Source organism: Branchiostoma lanceolatum, chromosome 17, assembly GCF_035083965.1.
Source record: "Branchiostoma lanceolatum isolate klBraLanc5 chromosome 17, klBraLanc5.hap2, whole genome shotgun sequence".
In the NCBI taxonomy this organism is placed as follows: Eukaryota; Metazoa; Chordata; class Leptocardii; order Amphioxiformes; family Branchiostomatidae; genus Branchiostoma; species Branchiostoma lanceolatum.
In genome coordinates, this window is record NC_089738.1 from 3,307,572 (window position 1) to 3,330,178 (window position 22,607).

At 43.5% G+C, this 22,607-nt stretch overlaps 1 protein-coding gene across 1 annotated transcript; it reads right to left on the reverse strand.

The window, feature by feature from the left end:
* Positions 1-7,016: 7,016 nt before the first annotated feature.
* LOC136423302 (uncharacterized) lies at positions 7,017-8,405 on the reverse strand. Its single transcript, XM_066411427.1, has one exon. The coding sequence runs from the start codon at positions 8,196-8,198 to the stop codon at positions 7,017-7,019; it is 1,182 nt and encodes a 393-aa protein (XP_066267524.1). The 5' UTR covers positions 8,199-8,405.
* Positions 8,406-22,607: the final 14,202 nt, after the last annotated feature.

Consider the following 22,607-nt stretch of genomic DNA (forward strand, 5'->3'; position numbering starts at 1 on the left):
TAAATGACTTACCAGACCAGCTTGATTCAAATGTTAGGTTATTTGCCGATGACTGCCTGTTATATATAGAGTTGTCCACACAGAGTGATTCACAGCTTTTGCAAGAAGATTTGAACACACTCGAAGAATGGCAAAGCAGATGGCTAATGCAGTTTAATCCGGAAAAATGTTACATCATGCATATAACAAACAAACGAAACCCAATTGTAACCACCTACCAGTTCTGTGGACAGGCTCTAGCAACAGCAAAGAGCCACCCGTACCTAGGCGTTACATTAACAACGGGGCTAAAGTGGAACACCCATATCAACAAAGTAACAACTAAGGCTAAACAGACATTGGGAGTGATCAAGCGTAATTTGTGGGCATGCCCAGCAAAGGTAAAATCACTTGCATACACGTCTCTAGTAAGACCAAACCTTGAATATGCTGCAACAGTTTGGGATCCATACACAAAGAAGGATATAGATAAACTCGAGAGGGTGCAGAACCAAGCTGCCAGATTCTGCACGAACAACTATGAAAGGGGCGCCAGTGTAACAAAAATGAAAGCAGACCTGCAATGGATGTCACTTGAGGACAGGAGAACAATGTCCAGACTTTGCATGATGTACAAGATGACTAATAAACTTGTGGACGTACCGACTGATAAGTATCTAATGCGAGCTCAGAAGAGGACCAGAAATAGTCATGCTTTTAAGTACCAGAGTTATCAGCCAAGGATTGACGTGTTCAAAAATTCGTATTTCCCGAGAACCATAGTAGAATGGAACTCGTTGTCATCAAGTACTGTAGGAGCTTCATCACTAAGTAGCTTTAAAGAACGGTTGCAGTCAGATATGCAAAGACTAGGTGTAACAGACCGTTCGGTGTAATATGACCAGCTGCTGCCGCGCCGCGTGCCTGCGAAGCTGGTGTGTTACGCCTGATGGCGGTTATACCGGCTATATAGATACAGATACAGATACAGAAAAGTAATGCCCACGGTAACCGGTGGTCCCAGGCTATTTCCCGTGATTGGGCCCGACCGGACTGGACGTTCCTTTACGTCACGATTCGAACGAGATAAAACGAGATTCATCGTGATTTGGCCGTACAATGTCCTTGTTTGGACTACGGAACGGCCAAATCTCGTTCTATCTCGTTCGAACTGTGACGTAAAGGAACGTCGAGTCCGGTCGGGTCCAATCACGGTAAATAGCCTGAGACCACTGGTTGCCGTAGGAATCGCTTTTGGTATCTTGTCTGAGGCCGAAGTACCAATTTTAATTTTTTTCCCAAAAGCATGCTATAAGAACATTGGCCGTAGCATCTGTTGCCTACGGCCAATATACTAATAGCATGCTTTTGGGAAAAAAAATAAAATTGGTATTTCGGCCTCAGACAAGAAATCAAAAGTAATGCCCACGGCAACCGGTGGTCCCAGGCTATTTCCCGTGATTGGGCCCGACCGGACTGGACGTTCCTTTACGTCACGATTCGAACGAGATAGAACGAGATTCATCGTGATTTGGCCGTACAATGTCCTTGTTTGGACTACGGAACGGCCAAATCTCGTTCTATCTCGTTCGAACTGTGACGTAAAGGAACGTCGAGTCCGGTCGGGTCCAATCACGGTAAATAGCCTGAGACCACTGGTTGCCGTAGGAATCGCTTTTTGTTTCTTGTCTGAGGCCGAAATACCAATTTTAATTTTTTTCCCAAAGGCATGCTATAAGAACATTGGCCGTAGCATCTGTTGCCTACGGCCAATATACTAATAGCATGCTTTTGGGAAAAAAATTAAAATTGGTATTTCGGCCTCAGACAAGAAATCAAAAGTAATGCCCACGGCAACCGGTGGTCCCAGGCTATTTCCCGTGATTGGGCCCGACCGGACTCGACGTTCCTTTACGTCACGATTCGAACGAGATAGAACGAGATTCATCGTGATTTGGACCGTACAATGTCCTTGTTTGGACTACGGTACGGCCAAATCTCGTTCGAACTGTGACGTAAAGAAACGTCGAGTCCGGTCGGGTCCAATGACGGTAAATAGCCTGAGACCACTGGTTGCCGTAGGAATCGCTTTTGGTTTTTTTTTTTTTTTTTTTTTTTGCTGTCTTTTCAGTCATTTTTATTTTTTATTTTATTCGAACATCCATAAGTACATAACATAACAACATACACATTTACAATTCCACAAATAAACACAGTTACATATTGTTGCAGGGGCCATTCCCACTGGCTTTTTTTCGCTAGGGTGTGCTCCCTAGTTACATATATCTACAGGGGTCATTCCCATTGGCTTTTTTGGCTAGGGTGTGCTCCCTAGGACTTTTTTGACAGGGGTGTTTCATCCCCCCTGGATTTTCTGTGCTAGGGTTTCTTCCCTAGGACTTTTGTGCAGGGATGTCATCCCTGGGTTTCTGTGCAGGGTTTTCCTTCCCTGTGTTTTGAATATAAGACAAAATCATTTCCTTTAAGTACAAATTTTACAAAAGTTCACAAAATACATTTATATATGAAACATAACAACATGTAAAACATTACACACTTTACACATTCAAATCATAATAACCATTATACAGGCACAAAAGAAAATAAAACAAAAAGTACGTTGGCATTATATCAAACAACTACATCATATAGAAAAAGAAAAGTGAGAACAAGCGTATATAAACAAACAACAGAAACATTGAGCATCAGTACAAATACACAAATATCATGAATCACAACAACGAAATACATTAAAAAACAAACGTTACAAATTTACAAAATCAGGCTACAATACTTACTGTTACAACACCAGCCTTACAAAACAAAGAGATTACAACATTCTAATATAGACAACGCCAGGTTTACAAAAGACATCATCCCTACACATACAAGAGCACAATAACATTCTTGGGTACAATAAACAACTTACACCAGATCTACATACACAAAAACATCAGTTGATTGACATTTCCACAAATAACACTCACACCAAGCGAGTAACAGACTCAAAAACAAAGATTTAACCAACACAACAATCACAGTTACAATCATGATCACTTTACAGCTTTACATTCAATAAATACAATTCCATACATGCGTGTCATTTCTAAGGTCCCAGAGGAAAGTAGCAAAAATGTCATCTCTCATAAAATCCAATTCATTGTCTTTATATTTTACCCATGATCTAAAAATCGCAAATTTGGCTAAGGTTACAACATTGTTTACAAAATTATTGACCTTTGACCCATATCTGTAGCCTAGAAAAACCATCAACTTGTCAACCTTTATCCTACTCACCTTCTGAGACAGTACATTCTCTATCTTCTGCCAAAAATTTTCAAGTCTTTTACATTCTATAAACATGTGTACATATGTCTCCTCTACATTACATATCTCACAAGTAGGGCTGTATACTTCACCTTTCTGATCTTTTATTTTCCATTTATTCAGTTTAGATTTACAGGGTAGAATTTGGTGCAAAAGTTTGAAGTTAAATTCTCTTAGCTTATTTTCTTTAATGTCTACAGTTATATTTTTCCACACTAGATTTTTATTTAAAATAATAACATTCAACAATTCTCCCCAAATATCAATACTTTTTCTTTCTCTAAATATCTGATTATTCAAGTGACTATAAATGGTTTTAGATGTTGCCTTTTCTACAGGTACAAATTTGTCATGAAGTAATCCAATTTGTGTTGAGTTAGGTTCAAATTCACTTAGTTGGTTAGAGTATTGAATTAATTTTGCTTTCCATTCTTTTGGTATTGCTTTAAGAAGATTATTTTGTTCAGCCAAAAAGTTTTTAGTGTTTTCTAATTTCTCCAATAATGTCCTTGCTAATATGAATTTACCATCCGGAAAAATATCTTTTATCTGTACAAGGCCTACTTTTACCCAGTTCTTATAAAACAAAGTTTTTCTCTTTAAAACTATATTATGATTTCCCCAAATTACTTCATTTAGAATTTCCTCTAATGTTTGTGGCTGCTTATTTACCCCGCCACCTGCTTGGTGCCAGGCAAGGACAACAGCTCTATAGAATATAGGTATAGTAGATATATCTGGACAATGATCTCTATTTGAGAAATTCATTTTAAAAATCAAATCACCTTCTCCAAAATCTTTCAGGTAGAAATTTGGTATCAATTTCCAATGGGCCATATGTCCATTACAAAATCTCCTGACCCATGAAGCCAATAGACCTTGAATCTGACATCTAACATTTACCATTTTTATGCCACCATCACAATAATCACCAATTATACAATTTCTAGAGATTTTATCTGGTTTACCATTCCAAAGAAAGCTCCACAATGCTTTTTCTATCTCCTTTATTGCCCATTCTGGGGTATTAATATTAATGAAATTATAAATTAGTTGGGACAATGCAAGTTGTTTAATAACTATTACTTTACCATAAAGGGTTAGTTTTCTGCCTCTCCACAAATTAAGGGTATTCTTTAGCTTCTCTATTTTCTTCTCCCAATTTAAGAGCTCACATACACTTGGGTTGTGGCCAAAGTACATCCCAAGTGCTTTAATTGGTTCTTTTGTCCAATCTAGATCTAGAATCTCTTTATCTTTTTTCTCCCACACACCTATCCAAATAGCCTGGGTTTTAGTTTTATTAAGTTTAGTTCCTGCTACTTTACTAAATTCAGTTATAATTTCTACAGCATTTACTATTGAATGTTCATTTGCTAGAATTAATGTTGTGTCATCAGCTACCTGGCTTATCTTTATTTCTTCACTACCCTCATTATGCGGAACTAAAATACCATTTATTTCTTTAGATTTTCTTATCTTAGTGGCCATAATTTCTGTCACTAATATAAACAGCAAACATGATAATGGGCAACCCTGTCTTATACCTCGGCTTAATTCTATGGGTTCTGATATCCAGCCATTATTCAATATATTGCAGCACGTATCCGTATATAGTACTTTTATCCAATCTATAAATGCTGGGCCAAAGTTAAATTTGTGAAGGGTTTTGTACATAAAATCTCTATTTACAGAATCAAAGGCCTTCTCAAATCTAAGAATAATAAAGCTCCAGTCTTTTTTTCACGTTTTGCATAAAATATTATGTCATTTATGATTCTTATATTCTGTCCAATGAATCTTCCTTTAATATATGCTGTTTGACTTTGGTTTATAAGTTTTGGAAGTACCTTTTTCACTCTATTAGCTAGGGTAAAGGCTAAAATTTTGTAGTCACAATTTAGAAGGCTTATAGGTCTCCAATTCTTCAAAAGATGTAGTTCATTTTTCTTATGTAGTAATTTCAGAAGAGCCGTTCTTTGTGAATAAGCCAATTTTTTGTTTTGGTAACCCTCTAAAAAGGATTTGTGCACTAGGGGTCCTAATAGATTCCAAAAATGTTTAAAGAATTCAGAAGGAAGTCCATTAGGTCCTGGAGCTTTGTTATTTTTCATTTCATTTAAAGCTTGCTCACATTCTTTTAAGGTTATTGGTTTATCTATATCATGTTTCTCATAATCTGTAAGTATATTATCTAAGGTTATATCTGATAGATAATTATCTACATTATCAGGCTGAATATCATCTTTGCTATATAAGTCTTTATAGAATTTTACAGCTTCAGCTAAAATTTCATGTTGATTAAAGATGTCCTTGTCTCCCTGCTTTAGCATATCAATGTTAGATTTGGTTAAGTTTTTCCTTTCTAGGTTAAGAAAAAATGTTGTGCATTTCTCCCCTTCCTTAATCCATTTTGCTCTAGACCTTATGTAGGCTCCTTTGGCCCTGGTTTCATATAATTTGTCTAGCTGCATTTTTGCCCTTTCTAGTTTATGTTTAGCTAATAGAGCTACCTCACTATCTTCATTCTCTATAACTTTAGTTAGTGTTGTTATTGTGGTGGTCAAATCATTTTCTTTCTGTCTGCTTTTCAATGCTCTCTTCTTACAGTAAGAAATGGAGAATTCTCTGATCCTAACATAGCACAATTCCAAAAGCAAACAGTGGGGTAAGTCAGCTTCTTCTGTTATCGTGTTATGAATTAGATCTTTAATCTCATTACAATATTGTTCTTCTTTAAGAATTTCAGTGTTTAGTTTCCAATAGTTTGGGCCTCTATCCTTTTCTGTGTTATGTAATTTAAGGAAAATTGCATTATGGTCTGTCTTTACACTAGGTCTAATATCACATTTTCTGACTGACTTCAGCAAAGATTTTGAAATAAACCAATAGTCTAATCTGCATGATACTTTATGGAAGTTATCCCTATAAGTAAACTGGCTAAGCTCTTTATTCTTTTCCCGCCAAATATCACAAAGGTCTAAAGAAGAACAGAACTTTCTTAAAGCTACTGATGACTGCTCTACATTAATCATTGTCCCTCCCTTTTTATCTTTATCACTATGGAAGACTGCATTATAATCTCCTCCAGCAATTACCTCTCTAGTAGTATTATTGCTAAGCTGTCTATTATCATCTATCCATTTAGTAAGGTTAGTTAGAAAGGTATTTCTCTCAGTTACTTTATTTGGGGCATAAATGTTAACTAATGTTAAGTCTAAGTCTCCAATTTGGCAATTTATCAGAATTTTCCTACCTTCTCCATTATCACCAAATACTTCTATATTTTCAACATTACATTTTAGACCGAAATAAATAGATACTCCTCTACTTTTACTGGTTCCACAGGAGTGGAAACCCTTCTCTCCCCAATCTAAATCAAATTCAGTCTTTACCTCCGGAGTTATATGTGTTTCCTGTAAAAATATTACATCCGCTTTTTGATCTTTACAATATCTAAAAATAGTCTTTCTTTTAACTTTATCTCTAATTCCTTTAACATTTAACGATAAACAATGAAGATCAGCCATACTCACCAGAGATTATCCAGTTTTTGTACATTTTTTGTCCGTTGGACATGAGCTCCATACCAGAACACAGAAAAGTCCTTAGCGTCAAATCCATAAGTCCGAAAGTCCGATAAATCATAAGTCCGTTCCGATCCAAGTTCGTCATCGGCGAGAGTGCAGACGTCAGGCTCGCGCGCGTGATCAGGTGTTGTTGTCCACAGCTGTTCCACGGGCCTTCTTCTGCGATGTGGGGGGGCTGGAATCGTTGGTCGGACTCAGCCCTCTCTTCCTCGGTGTGCTGGCTGGAACCGCACGCCTCCTCGCCTCCTTCATCATCCTCGTCAGCGCATCGTCTTGCTCACTAGCGCTGGGTCCCTCCTTATGTTGCCGGGTGGTGGGCCTAGATCGTCTGCGGCCCTTCTTGTTGACACTTGTCGGCGGTGTTGACTTCGGGCTGCCATGCTGCTCAGCTGGTGCCCCGGAAGTGGTCTGGTTGACCTCAGTGGTGCTGTTGTTATGGCAACCCTCGTTGTTGCCGGAAGTGCCAGGCGATGTTGTGGCAGCTGGCTCCTTCTCCACGTACAGCCGGAAACTCCGCTCGATGACATCTTCAGCCGATGGAGATGGTATCTCGGCTTCTCGGTGTTGAGCTGTGAGGAACTGACAGTCAGGGTGCCCTGACATGCCGCAGTCCCTGCACACGATGTCGTTGGGGCAGATCTTGCTGTAGTGCCCCTTGAGCAGACATTTCCCGCAGGTCATGTCTTCCGGTTTCCTGTAGTGTTGCTCCCGGTGTTTCACAACACCTCTAAAGTTACAAAAAGTCATCTTGGCGGGCAAAGGTTCGGCCGGTATTTCTATGAACACGAACCTGTTGCCGTTCTTCCATCTGGTCAGCTTCTTGTCTTCGTCCCGGTCCTTCTCGTACATGACGGCGCTTCGGAGCTTGCACCCGAAGCGTTCCAGGGATTTCACGATGTCGCGGTCGTCGGCGGACAAAGGAATCCCCTTGATGGTTACTCTTGTCGTGGGGGTGGTGTTCTCTCCCTGACCATCAACGATGAAGGGGTTGTGGTCATATAGAGGGATCTTTCGCCCTCTAAGAGTGAGCCCTTCAGCGAGGAGGGCTGTCCGTGCCGCCCTTGACTTGGCATAGAGCCGCCATAGCCCTCCCACTAACTGGGCTCCCTCCATTGTTTCGTAGCCGGCGATCTTCTCGGCTGCCCCACAGATCTCTCTCGTACTAAGCCACCTCTCACCTCTCGTTGTGGCCTCGCTGTACTTCATGTACACCGGCTTGACCATCGGCATGGTGGAATCTGCCGGTCGCGTCGTCGTGGTGGTAACAGACGCGTAGGTCGCCATCTTGTCTTCTTCTCCCATGTTGTTGTTCCAAGCGTCTGGGTGTTTTGACTCTTGTCCGATGTCTCAAAGCGACCAAAAACTTGTCAATATGTTGTTTGAAGCCTCTCCAACTCACTCTGCACGAAATATAAACAATCGCTTTCGAAAACAGTGAATAATGCTGCCAAAAATCTCACGATTTCAGGAGCTCTCACAAAGCGTGACTGCCGTGGCTTGCCTCGCTTTCGCTCTGAGCTTTTGGTTTCTTGTCTGAGGCCGAAATACCAATTTTAATTTTTTTCCCAAAAGCATGCTATAAGAACATTGGCCGTAGCATCTGTTGCCTACGGCCAATATACTAATAGCATGCTTTTGGGAAAAAAATTAAAATTGGTATTTCGGCCTCAGACAAGATGTCAAAAGTAATGCCCACGGCAACCGGTGGTCCCAGGCTATTTCCCGTGATTGGGCCCGACCGGACTGGACGTTCCTTTACGTCACGATTCGAACGAGATAGAACGAGATTCATCGTGATTTGGCCGTACAATGTCCTTGTTTGGACTACGGAACGGCCAAATCTCGTTCTATCTCGTTCGAACTGTGACGTAAAGAAACGTCGAGTCCGGTCGGGTCCAATCACGGTAAATAGCCTGAGACCACTGGTTGCCGTAGGAATCGCTTTTGGTTTCTTGTCTGAGGCCGAAATACCAATTTTAATTTTTTTCCCAAAAGCATGCTATAAGAACATTGGCCGTAGCATCTGTTGCCTACGGCCAATATACTAATAGCATGCTTTTGGGAAAAAAATTAAAATTGGTATTTCGGCCTCAGACAAGATGTCAAAAGTAATGCCCACGGCAACCGGTGGTCCCAGGCTATTTCCCGTGATTGGGCCCGACCGGACTGGACGTTCCTTTACGTCACGATTCGAACGAGATAGAACGAGATTCATCGTGATTTGGCCGTACAATGTCCTTGTTTGGACTACGGAACGGCCAAATCTCGTTCTATCTCGTTCGAACTGTGACGTAAAGAAACGTCGAGTCCGATCGGGTCCAATCACGGTAAATAGCCTGAGACCACTGGTTGCCGTAGGAATCGCTTTTGGTTTCTTGTCTGAGGCCGAAATACCAATTTTAATTTTTTTCCCAAAAGCATGCTATAAGAACATTGGCCGTAGCATCTGTTGCCTACGGCCAATATACTAATAGCATGCTTTTGGGAAAAAAATTAAAATTGGTATTTCGGCCTCAGACAAGATGTCAAAAGTAATGCCCACGGCAACCGGTGGTCCCAGGCTATTTCCCGTGATTGGGCCCGACCGGACTGGACGTTCCTTTACGTCACGATTCGAACGAGATAGAACGAGATTCATCGTGATTTGGCCGTACAATGTCCTTGTTTGGACTACGGAACGGCCAAATCTCGTTCTATCTCGTTCGAACTGTGACGTAAAGAAACGTCGAGTCCGGTCGGGTCCAATCACGGTAAATAGCCTGAGACCACTGGTTGCCGTAGGAATCGCTTTTGGTTTCTTGTCTGAGGCCGAAGTACCAAGTTTAATTTTTTTCCCAAAAGCATGCTATAAGAACATTGGCCGTAGCATCTGTTGCCTACGGCCAATATACTAATAGCATGCTTTTGGGAAAAAAATTAAAATTGGTATTTCGGCCTCAGACAAGAAATCAAAAGTAATGCCCACGGCAACCGGTGGTCCCAGGCTATTTCCCGTGATTGGGCCCGACCGGACTGGACGTTCCTTTACGTCACGATTCGAACGAGATAGAAAGAGATCCATCGTGACTTGGCCGTACAATGTCCTTGTTTGGACTACGGAACGGCCAAATCTCGTTCTATCTCGTTCGAACTGTGACGTAAAGGAACGTCGAGTCCGGTCGGGTCCAATCACGGTAAATAGCCTGAGACCACTGGTTGCCGTAGGAATCGCTTTTGGTTTCTTGTCTGAGGCCGAATTACCAATTTCAATTTTTTTCCCAAAAGCATGCTATAAGAACATTGGCCGTAGCATCTGTTGCCTACGGCCAATATACTAATAGCATGCTTTTGGGAAAAAAATTAAAATTGGTATTTCGGCCTCAGACAAGAAATCAAAAGTAATGCCCACGGCAACCGGTGGTCCCAGGCTATTTCCCGTGATTGGACTACGGAACGGCCAAATCTCGTTCTATCTCGTTCGAACTGTGACGTAAAGGAACGTCGAGTCCGGTCGGGTCCAATCACGGTAAATAGCCTGAGACCACTGGTTGCCGTAGGAATCGCTTTTGGTTTCTTGTCTGAGGCCGAAGTACCAATTTTGATTTTTTTCCCAAAAGCATGCTATAAGAACATTGGCCGTAGCATCTGTTGCCTACGGCCAATATACTAATGGCATGCTTTTGGGAAAAAAATTAAAATTGGTATTTCGGCCTCAGACAAGAAATCAAAAGTAATGCCCACGGCAACCGGTGGTCCCAGGCTATTTCCCGTGATTGGGCCCGACCGGACTGGACGTTCCTTTACGTCACGATTCGAACGAGATAGAACGAGATTCATCGTGATTTGGCCGTACAATGTCCTTGTTTGGACTACGGAACGGCCAAATCTCGTTCTATCTCGTTCGAACTGTGACGTAAAGGAACGTCGAGTCCGGTCGGGTCCAATCACGGTAAATAGCCTGAGACCACTGGTTGCCGTAGGAATCGCTTTTGGTTTCTTGTCTGAGGCCGAAATACCAATTTTAATTTTTTTCCCAAAAGCATGCTATAAGAACATTGGCCGTAGCATCTGTTGCCTACGGCCAATATACTAATAGCATGCTTTTGGGAAAAAAATTAAAATTGGTATTTCAGCCTCAGACAAGAAATCAAAAGTAATGCCCACGGCAACCGGTGGTCCCAGGCTATTTCCCGTGATTGGGCCCGACCGGACTGGACGTTCCTTTACGTCACGATTCGAACGAGATAGAACGAGATTCATCGTGATTTGGCCGTACAATGTCCTTGTTTGGACTACGGTACGGCCAAATCTCGTTCTATCTCGTTCGAACTGTGACGTAAAGAAACGTCGAGTCCGGTCGGGTCCAATCACGGTAAATAGCCTGAGACCACTGGTTGCCGTAGGAATCGCTTTTGGTTTCTTGTCTGAGGCCGAAGTACCAATTTTAATTTTTTTCCCAAAGGCATGCTATAAGAACATTGGCCGTAGCATCTGTTGCCTACGGCCAATATACTAATAGCATGCTTTTGGGAAAAAAATTAAAATTGGTATTTCGGCCTCAGACAAGATGTCAAAAGTAATGCCCACGGCAACCGGTGGTCCCAGGCTATTTCCCGTGATTGGGCCCGACCGGACTGGACGTTCCTTTACGTCACGATTCGAACGAGATAGAACGAGATTCATCGTGATTTGGCCGTACAATGTCCTTGTTTGGACTACGGAACGGCCAAATCTCGTTCTATCTCGTTCGAACTGTGACGTAAAGAAACGTCGAGTCCGGTCGGGTCCAATCACGGTAAATAGCCTGAGACCACTGGTTGCCGTAGGAATCGCTTTTGGTTTCTTGTCTGAGGCCGAAGTACCAATTTTAATTTTTTTCCCAAAAGCATGCTATAAGAACATTGGCCGTAGCATCTGTTGCCTACGGCCAATATACTAATAGCATGCTTTTGGAAAAAAAATTAAAATTGGTATTTCGGCCTCAGACAAGAAATCAAAAGTAATGCCCACGGCAACCGGTGGTCCCAGGCTATTTCCCGTGATTGGGCCCGACCGGACTGGACGTTCCTTTACGTCACGATTCGAACGAGATAGAACGAGATTCATCGTGATTTGGCCGTACAATGTCCTTGTTTGGACTACGGAACGGCCAAATCTCGTTCCATCTCGTTCGAACTGTGACGTAAAGAAACGTCGAGTCCGGTCGGGTCCAATCACGGTAAATAGCCTGAGACCACTGGTTGCCGTAGGAATCGCTTTTGGTTTCTTGTCTGAGGCCGAAATACCAATTTTAATTTTTTTCCCAAAAGCATGCTATAAGAACATTGGCCGTAGCATCTGTTGCCTACGGCCAATATACTAATAGCATGCTTTTGGGAAAAAAATTAAAATTGGTATTTCGGCCTCAGACAAGAAATCAAAAGTAATGCCCACGGCAACCGGTGGTCCCAGGCTATTTCCCGTGATAGGGCCCGACCGGACTCGACGTTCCTTTACGTCACGATTCGAACGAGATAGAACGAGATTCATCGTGATTTGGCCGTACAATGTCCTTGTTTGTACTACGGTACGGCCAAATCTAGTTCTATCTCGTTCGAACTGTGACGTAAAGGAACGTCGAGTCCGGTCGGGTCCAATCACAGTAAATAGCCTGAGACCACTGGTTGCCGTAGGAATCGCTTTTGGTTTCTTGTCTGAGGCCGAAGTACCAATTTTAATTTTTTTTCCAAAAAGCATGCTATACGAACATTGGCCGTAGCATCTGTTGCCTACGGCCAATGTTCTTATAGCATGCTTTTGGGAAAAAAATTTAAATTGGTATTTCGGCCTCAGACAAGAAATCAAAAGTAATGCCCACGGCAACCGGTGGTCCCAGGCTATTTCCCGTGATTGGGCCCGACCGGACTCGACGTTCCTTTACGTCACGATTCGAACGAGATAGAACGAGATTCATCGTGATTTGGCCGTACAATGTCCTTGTTTGGACTACGGTACGGCCAAATCTCGTTCTATCTCGTTCGAACTGTGACGTAAAGAAACGTCGAGTCCGGTCGGGTCAAATCACGGTAAATAGCCTGAGACCACTGGTTGCCGTAGGAATCGCTTTTGGTTTCTTGTCTGAGGCCGAAGTACCAATTTTAATTTTTTTTTCCCAATAAGAACATTGGCCGTAGCATCTGTTGCCTACGGCCAACATACTAATAGCATGCTTTTGGGAAAAAAATTAAAATTGGTATTTCGGCTTCAGACAAGAAATCAAAAGTAATGCCCACGGCAACCGGTGGTCCCAGGCTATTTCCCGTGATTGGGCCCGACCGGACTGGACGTTCCTTTACGTCACGATTCGAACGAGATAGAACGAGATTCATCGTGATTTGGCCATACAATGTCCTTGTTTGGACTACGGAACGGCCAAATCTCGTTCTATCTCGTTCGAACTGTGACGTAAAGGAACGTCGAGTCCGGTCGGGTCCAATCACGGTAAATAGCCTGAGACCACTGGTTGCCGTAGGAATCGCTTTTGGTTTCTTGTCTGAGGCCGAAATACCAATTTTAATTTTTTTTTCCCAAAAGCATGCTATAAGAACATTGGCCGTAGCATCTGTTGCCTACGGCCAATATACTAATAGCATGCTTTTGGGAAAAAAATTAAAATTGGTATTTCGGCCTCAGATAAGAAATCAAAAGTAATGCCCACGGCAACCGGTGGTCCCAGGCTATTTCCCGTGATTGGGCACGACCGGACTGGACGTTCCTTTACGTCACGATTCGAACGAGATAGAACGAGATTCATCGTGATTTGGCCGTACAATGTCCTTGTTTGGACTACGGAACGGCCAAATCTCGTTCTATCTCGTTCGAACTGTGACGTAAAGGAACGTCCAGTCCGGTCGGGTCCAATCACGGTAAATAGCCTGGGACCACTGGTTGCCGTGGGAATCGCTTTTGGTTTCTTGTCTGAGGCCAAAATACCAATTTTAATTTTTTTCCCAAAAGCAAGCTATAAGAACATTGGCCGTAGCATCTGTTGCCTACGGCCAATATGTTGCCTACGGCCAAAATACTAATAGCATGCTTTTGGGAAAAAAATTAAAATTGGTATTTCGGCCTCAGACAAGAAATCAAAAGTAATGCCCACGGCAACCGGTGGTCCCAGGCTATTTCCCGTGATTGGGCCCGACCGGACTGGACGTTCCTTACGTCACGATTCGAACGAGATAGAACGAGATTCATCGTGACTTGGCCGTACAATGTCCTTGTTTGGACTACGGTACGGCCAAATCTAGTTCTATCTCGTTCGAACTGTGACGTAAAGGAACGTCGAGTCCGGTCGGGTCCAATCACAGTAAATAGTCTGAGACCACTGGTTGCCGTAGGAATCGCTTTTGGTTTCTTGTCTGAGGCCGAAATACCAATTTTGATTTTTTCCCAAAAGCATGCTATACAAACATTGGCCGTAGCATCTGTTGCCTACGGCCAATATACTAATAGCATGCTTTTGGGAAAAAAATTAAAATTGGTATTTCGGCATCAGACAAGAAATCAAAAGTAATGCCCACGGCAACCGGTGGTCCCAGGCTATTTCCCGTGATTGGGCCCGACCGGACTGGACGTTCCTTTACGTCACGATTCGAACGAGATAGAACGAGATTCATCGTGATTTGGCCGTACAATGTCCTTGTTTGGACTACGGAACGGCCAAATCTCGTTCTATCTCGTTCGAACTGTGACGTAAAGAAACGTCGAGTCCGGTCGGGTCCAATCACGGTAAATAGCCTGAGACCACTGGTTGCCGTAGGAATCGCTTTTGGTTTCTTGTCTGAGGCCGAAGTACCAATTTTAATTTTGTTCCCAAAAGCATGCTATAAGAACATTGGCCGTAGCATCTGTTGCCTACGGCCAATATACTAATAGCATGCTTTTGGGAAAAAAATTAAAATGGGTATTTCGGCCTCAGACAAGAAATCAAAAGTAATGCCCACGGCAACCGGTGGTCCCAGGCTATTTCCCGTGATTGGGCCCGACCGGACTCGACGTTCCTTTACGTCACGATTCGAACGAGATAGAACGAGATTCATCGTGACTTGGCCGTACAATGTCCTTGTTTGGACTACGGTACGGCCAAATCTAGTTCTATCTCGTTCGAACTGTGACGTAAAGGAACGTCGAGTCCGGTCGGGTCCAATTACGGTAAATAGCCTGAGACCACTGGTTGCCGTAGGAATCGCTTTTGGTTTCTTGTCTGAGGCCGAAGTACCAATTTTAATTTTGTTCCCAAAAGCATGCTATAAGAACATTGGCCGTAGCATCTGTTGCCTACGGCCAATATACTAATAGCATGCTTTTGGGAAAAAAATTAAAATGGATATTTCGGCCTCAGACAAGAAATCAAAAGTAATGCCCACGGCAACCGGTGGTCCCAGGCTATTTCCCGTGATTGGGCCCGACCGGACTGGACGTTCCTTTACGTCACGATTCGAACGAGATAGAACGAGATTCATCGTGACTTGGCCGTACAATGTCCTTGTTTGGACTACGGAACGGCCAAATCTCGTTCTATCTCGTTCGAACTGTGACGTAAAGGAACGTCGAGTCCGGTCGGGTCCAATCACAGTAAATAGCCTGAGACCACTGGTTGCCGTAGGAATCGCTTTTGGTTTCTTGTCTGAGGCCGAAGTACCAATTTTAATTTTTTTCCCAAAAGCATGCTATAAGAACATTGGCCGTAGCATCTGTTGCCTACGGCCAATATACTAATAGCATGCTTTTGGGAAAAAAATTAAAATTGGTATTTCGGCCTCAGACAAGAAATCAAAAGTAATGCCCACGGCAACCGGTGGTCCCAGGCTATTTCCCGTGATTGGGCCCGACCGGACTCGACGTTCCTTTACGTCACGATTCGAACGAGATAGAACTAGATTCATCGTGATTTGGCCGTACAATGTCCTTGTTTGGACTACGGTACGGCCAAATCTAGTTCTATCTCGTTCGAACTGTGACGTAAAGGAACGTCGAGTCCGGTCGGGTCCAATCACAGTAAATAGCCTGAGACCACTGGTTGCCGTAGGAATCGCTTTTGGTTTCTTGTCTGAGGCCGAAGTACCAATTTTAATTTTTTTCCCAAAAGCATGCTATAAGAACATTGGCCGTAGCATCTGTTGCCTACGGCCAATATACTAATGGCATGCTTTTGGGAAAAAAATTAAAATTGGTATTTCGGCCTCAGACAAGAAATCAAAAGCAATGCCCACGGCAACCGGTGGTCCCAGGCTTTTTCCCGTGATTGGGCCATACCGGACTGGACGTTCCTTTACGTCACGATTCGAACGAGATAGAACGAGATTCATCGTGATTTGGCCGTACAATGTCCTTGTTTGGACTACGGAACGGCCAAATCTCGTTCTATCTCGTTCGAACTGTGACGTAAAGAAACGTCGAGTCCGGTCGGGTCCAATCACGGTAAATAGCCTGGGACCACTGGTTGCCGTGGGAATCGCTTTTGGTTTCTTGTCTGAGGCCAAAATACCAATTTTAATTTTTTTCCCAAAAGCATGCTATAAGAACATTGGCCGTAGCATCTGTTGCCTACGGCCAATATGTTGCCTACGGCCAATATACTAATAGCATGCTCTTGGGAAAAAAATTAAAATTGGTATTTCGGCCTCAGACAAGAACTCAAAAGTAATGCCCACGGCAACCGGTGGTCCCAGGCTATTTCCCGTGATTGGGCCCGACCGGACTGGACGTTCCTTTACGTCACGATTCGAACGAGATAGAACGAGATTCATCGTGACTTGGCCGTACAATGTCCTTGTTTGGACTACGGAACGGCCAAATCTCGTTCTATCTCGTTCGAACTGTGACGTAAAGGAACGTCGAGTCCGGTCGGGTCCAATCACGGTAAATAGCCTGAGACCACTGGTTGCCGTAGGAATCGCTTTTGGTTTCTTGTCTGAGGCCAAAGTACCAATTTAATTTTTTTCCCAAAAGCATGCTATACGAACATTGGCCGTAGCATCTGTTGCCTACGGCCAATATACTAATAGCATGCTTTTGGGAAAAAATTAAAATTGGTATTTCGGCCTCAGACAAGAAATCAAAAGCAATGCCCACGGCAACCGGTGGTCCCAGGCTATTTCCCGTGATTGGGCCCGACCGGACTGGACGTTCCTTTACGTCACGATTCGAACGAGATAGAACGAGATTCATCGTGATTTGGCCGTACAATGTCCTTGTTTGGACTACGGAAAGGCCAAATCTCGTTCTATCTCGTTCGAACTGTGACGTAAAGGAACGTCGAGTCCGGTCGGGTCCAATCACGGTAAATAGCCTGGGACCACTGGTTGCCGTGGGAATCGCTTTTGGTTTCTTGTCTGAGGCCAAAATACCAATTTTAATTTTTTTTCCCAAAAGCATGCTATAAGAACATTGGCCGTAGCATCTGTTGCCTACGGCCAATATGTTGCCTACGGCCAATATACTAATAGCATGCTTTTGGGAAAAAAATTAAAATTGGTATTTCGGCCTCAGACAAGAAATCAAAAGTAATGCCCACGGCAACCGGTGGTCCCAGGCTATTTCCCGTGATTGGGCCCGACCGGACTGGACGTTCCTTTACGTCACGATTCGAACGAGATAGAACGAGATTCATCGTGACTTGGCCGTACAATGTCCTTGTTTGGACTACGGAACGGCCAAATCTCGTTCTATCTCGTTCGAACTGTGACGTAAAGGAACGTCGAGTCCGGTCGGGTCCAATCACAGTTAATAGCCTGAGACCACTGGTTGCCGTAGGAATCGCTTTTGGTTTCTTGTCTGAGGCCGAAGTACCAATTTTAATTTTTTTCCCAAAAGCATGCTATAAGAACATTGGCCGTAGCATCTGTTGCCTACGGCCAATATACTAATAGCATGCTTTTGGGAAAAAAAAAATAAAATTGGTATTTCGGCCTCAGACAAGAAATCAAAAGTAATGCCCACGGAAACCGGTGGTCCCAGGCTATTTCCCGTGATTGGGCCCGACCGGACTCGACGTTCCTTTACGTCACGATTCGAACGAGATAGAACGAGATTCATCGTGATTTGGCCGTACAATGTCCTTGTTTGGACTACGGTACGGCCAAATCTAGTTCTATCTCGTTCGAACTGTGACGTAAAGGAACGTCGAGTCCGGTCGGGTCCAATCACAGTAAATAGCCTGAGACCACTGGTTGCCGTAGGAATCGCTTTTTGTTTCTTGTCTGAGGCCGAAATACCAATTTTAATTTTTTTCCCAAAAGCATGCTATACGAACATTGGCCGTAGCATCTGTTGCCTACGGCCAATATACTAATAGCATGCTTTTGGGAAAAAAATTAAAATTGGTATTTCGGCATCAGACAAGAAATCAAAAGTAATGCCCACGGCAACCGGTGGTCCCAGGCTATTTCCCGTGATTGGGCCCGACCGGACTGGACGTTCCTTTACGTCACGATTCGAACGAGATAGAACGAGATTCATCGTGATTTGGCCGTACAATGTCCTTGTTTGGACTACGGAACGGCCAAATCTCGTTCTATCTCGTTCGAACTGTGACGTAAAGGAACGTCCAGTCCGGTCGGGTCCAATCACGGTAAATAGCCTGGGACCACTGGTTGCCGTAGGAATCGCTTTTGGTTTCTTGTCTGAGGCCAAAATACCAATTTTAATTTTTTTCCCAAAAGCATGCTATAAGAACATTGGCCGTAGCATCTGTTGCCTACGGCCAATATACTAATAGCATGCTTTTGGGAAAAAAGTTAAAATTGGTATTTCGGCATCAGACAAGAAATCAAAAGTAATGCCCACGGCAACCGGTGGTCCCAGGCTATTTCCCGTGATTGGGCCCGACCGGACTGGACGTTCCTTTACGTCACGATTCGAACGAGATAGAACGAGATTCATCGTGATTTGGCCGTACAATGTCCTTGTTTGGACTACGGAACGGCCAAATCTCGTTCTATCTCGTTCGAACTGTGACGTAAAGGAACGTCCAGTCCGGTCGGGTCCAATCACGGTAAATAGCCTGGGACCACTGGTTGCCGTAGGAATCGCTTTTGGTTTCTTGTCTGAGGCCGAAATACCAATTTTAATTTTTTCCCAAAAGCATGCTATACAAACATTGGCCGTAGCATCTGTTGCCTACGGCCAATATACTAATAGCATGCTTTTGGGAAAAAAATTAAAATTGGTATTTCGGCATCAGACAAGAAATCAAAAGTAATGCCCACGGCAACCGGTGGTCCCAGGCTATTTCCCGTGATTGGGCCCGACCGGACTGGACGTTCCTTTACGTCACGATTCGAACGAGATAGAACGAGATTCATCGTGATTTGGCCGTACAATGTCCTTGTTTGGACTACGGAACGGCCAAATCTCGTTCTATCTCGTTCGAACTGTGACGTAAAGAAACGTCGAGTCCGGTCGGGTCCAATCACGGTAAATAGCCTGAGACCACTGGTTGCCGTAGGAATCGCTTTTGGTTTCTTGTCTGAGGCCAAAATACCAATTTTAATTTTTTCCCAAAAGCATGCTATAAGAACATTGGCCGTAGCATCTGTTGACTACGGCCAATATACTAATAGCATGCTTTTGGGAAAAAAATTAAAATTGGTATTTCGGCCTCAGACAAGAAATCAAAAGTAATGCCCACGGCAACCGGTGGTCCCAGGCTATTTCCCGTGATTGGGCCCGACCGGACTCGACGTTCCTTTACGTCACGATTCGAACGAGATAGAACGAGATTCATCGTGATTTGGCCGTACAATGTCCTTGTTTGGACTACGGTACGGCCAAATCTAGTTCTATCTCGTTCGAACTGTGACGTAAAGGAACGTCGAGTCCGGTCGGGTCCAATCACGGTAAATAGCCTGAAACCACTGGTTGCCGTAGGAATCGCTTTTGGTTTCTTGTCTGAGGCCGAAGTACCAATTTTAATTTTGTTCCCAAAAGCATGCTATAAGAACATTGGCCGTAGCATCTGTTGCCTACGGCCAATATACTAATAGCATGCTTTTGGGAAAAAAATTAAAATGGGTATTTCGGCCTCAGACAAGAAATCAAAAGTAATGCCCACGGCAACCGGTGGTCCAAGGCTATTTCCCGTGATTGGGCCCGACCGGACTGGACGTTCCTTTACGTCACGATTCGAACGAGATAGAACGAGATTCATCGTGATTTGGCCGTACAATGTCCTTGTTTGGACTACGGAACGGCCAAATCTCGTTCTATCTCGTTCGAACTGTGACGTAAAGGAACGTCCAGTCCGGTCGGGTCCAATCACGGTAAATAGCCTGGGACCACTGGTTGCCGTAGGAATCGCTTTTGGTTTCTTGTCTGAGGCCAAAATACCAATTTTAATTTTTTTCCCAAAAGCATGCTATAAGAACATTGGCCGTAGCATCTGTTGCCTACGGCCAATATACTAATAGCATGCTTTTGGGAAAAAAATTAAAATTGGTATTTCGGCCTCAGACAAGAAATCAAAAGTAATGCCCACGGCAACCGGTGGTCCCAGGCTATTTCCCGTGATTGGGCCCGACCGGACTCGACGTTCCTTTACGTCACGATTCGAACGAGATAGAACGAGATTCATCGTGATTTGGCCGTACAATGTCCTTGTTTGGACTACGGTACGGCCAAATCTAGTTCTATCTCGTTCGAACTGTGACGTAAAGGAACGTCGAGTCCGGTCGGGTCCAATCACAGTAAATAGCCTGAGACCACTGGTTGCCGTAGGAATCGCTTTTGGTTTCTTGTCTGAGGCCGAAATACCAATTTTAATTTTTTTCCCAAAAGCATGCTATAAGAACATTGGCCGTAGCATCTGTTGCCTACGGGTCCCCCGAAAGTGCGAAATGGAACGAAATGGAACGAAATGGAACGAAATGGAACGAAATGGAACGAAATGGAACGAAATGGAACGAAATGGAACGAAATGGAACGAAATGGAACGAAATGGAACGAAATGGAACGAAATGGAACGAAATGGAACGAAATGGAACGAAATGGAACGAAATGGAACGAAATGGAAGAACGAAAACAACATATGTAACATTATGAAATGAAATACCAGTTGATAGCGAATTAAAATGAGTAGACCGGAACAGGAAGCATTTCAAATACAGAAGTGAGTGGTAAATAATAATATAACGTGTTTTATTTCTTGAATCTATGTGATAAGATTAAATACAACGTTTTTGTCGCGTTTGTGTGGCTAGATTCTTTCCTGAAAATGGAGGCGCCGCGTGCAAAGAGATCCGCCGCTCTTCCTTGTGTACCAACGATCTGCAATTGAACTTCTGCAAATAGCAAGGAAAACAAGCAAACGGAAATGAGTATCGAAGTTAGGACCAGATTATACAGAAGTTGGTGGTAACATTGCATCTCCAAGAGGGCATGAGGCAAGCGTAATCTTATTATCTATACAGCTAGCGTGTTGGCGTGTTGTGTGAACCGTGAAATACATGTGCTGCTCGTTCACACCCTCCCTTTGTTTTGTCGTGAACAAGGAAGCAGAAATGTCTCCAGAGGGCTCCACGTCCGTGTTTGAATGGAGTGTGAAATGTGTGAAATTGGTGACGCAGCGCAGAGCTTCATTTGCATGTCATTAACGGAGGGGTCCATTCTCCGATAGGGGTCTGACTTTGAGCCGAACAATTGGTTGTATAAAAATCGTTGCTGCGGAGATAGGCATATGCTACTACATACTAGTTATGGACTAAAACCGTATGTAAATAACTGGAAAGTCGGAGTTTGATTCAACCTGTTGGTTGCGCACACCCACAGTTCCGTCGCGCTGGCAACAATGGCGGTTTATTTGTATGCGGGGCCCCATTTGGGGGAGAACAGCTCCAAACACGCTGTATGAATAATAAAATAACGCTTGCCTCATGCCCTCTTGGTGAATAATGAGATGCAATGTTACCACCGACTATATAATCTAGTCCTAACTTCGATACTCAGCTCCGTTTGCTTGTTTTCCCTGCTATTTGCAGCAGTTCAATTGCAGATCGTTGGTACACAAGGAAGAGCGGCGGATCTCTTTGCACGCGGCGCCTCCATGAAAGAATCTAGCCACACAAAAGCGACAAAAACGTTGTATTTAATCTTATCACATAGATTCAAGAAATAAAACACGTTATATTATGTATTTACCACTCACTTCTGTATTTGAAATGCTTCCTGTTCCGGTCTACTCCTTATAATTCGCTATCTACTGGTATTTCATTTCATAATGTTACATATGTTGTTTTCGTTCTTCCATTTCGTTCCATTTCGTTCCATTTCGTTCCATTTCGTTCCATTTCGTTCCATTTCGTTCCATTTCGTTCCATTTCGTTCCATTTCGTTCCATTTCGTTCCATTTCGTTCCATTTCGTTCCATTTCGTTCCATTTCGTTCCATTTCGTTCCATTTCGTTCCATTTCGCACTTTCGGGGGACCGTTGCCTACGGCCAATATACTAATAGCATGCTTTTGGGAAAAAAATTAAAATTGGTATTTCGGCCTCAGACAAGAAATCAAAAGTAATGCCCACGGCAACCGGTGGTCCCAGGCTATTTCCCGTGATTGGGCCCGACCGGACTGGACGTTCCTTTACGTCACGATTCGAACGAGATAGAACGAGATTCATCGTGATTTGGACCGTACAATGTCCTTGTTTGGACTACGGTACGGCCAAATCTTGTTCTATCTCGTTCGAACTGTGACGTA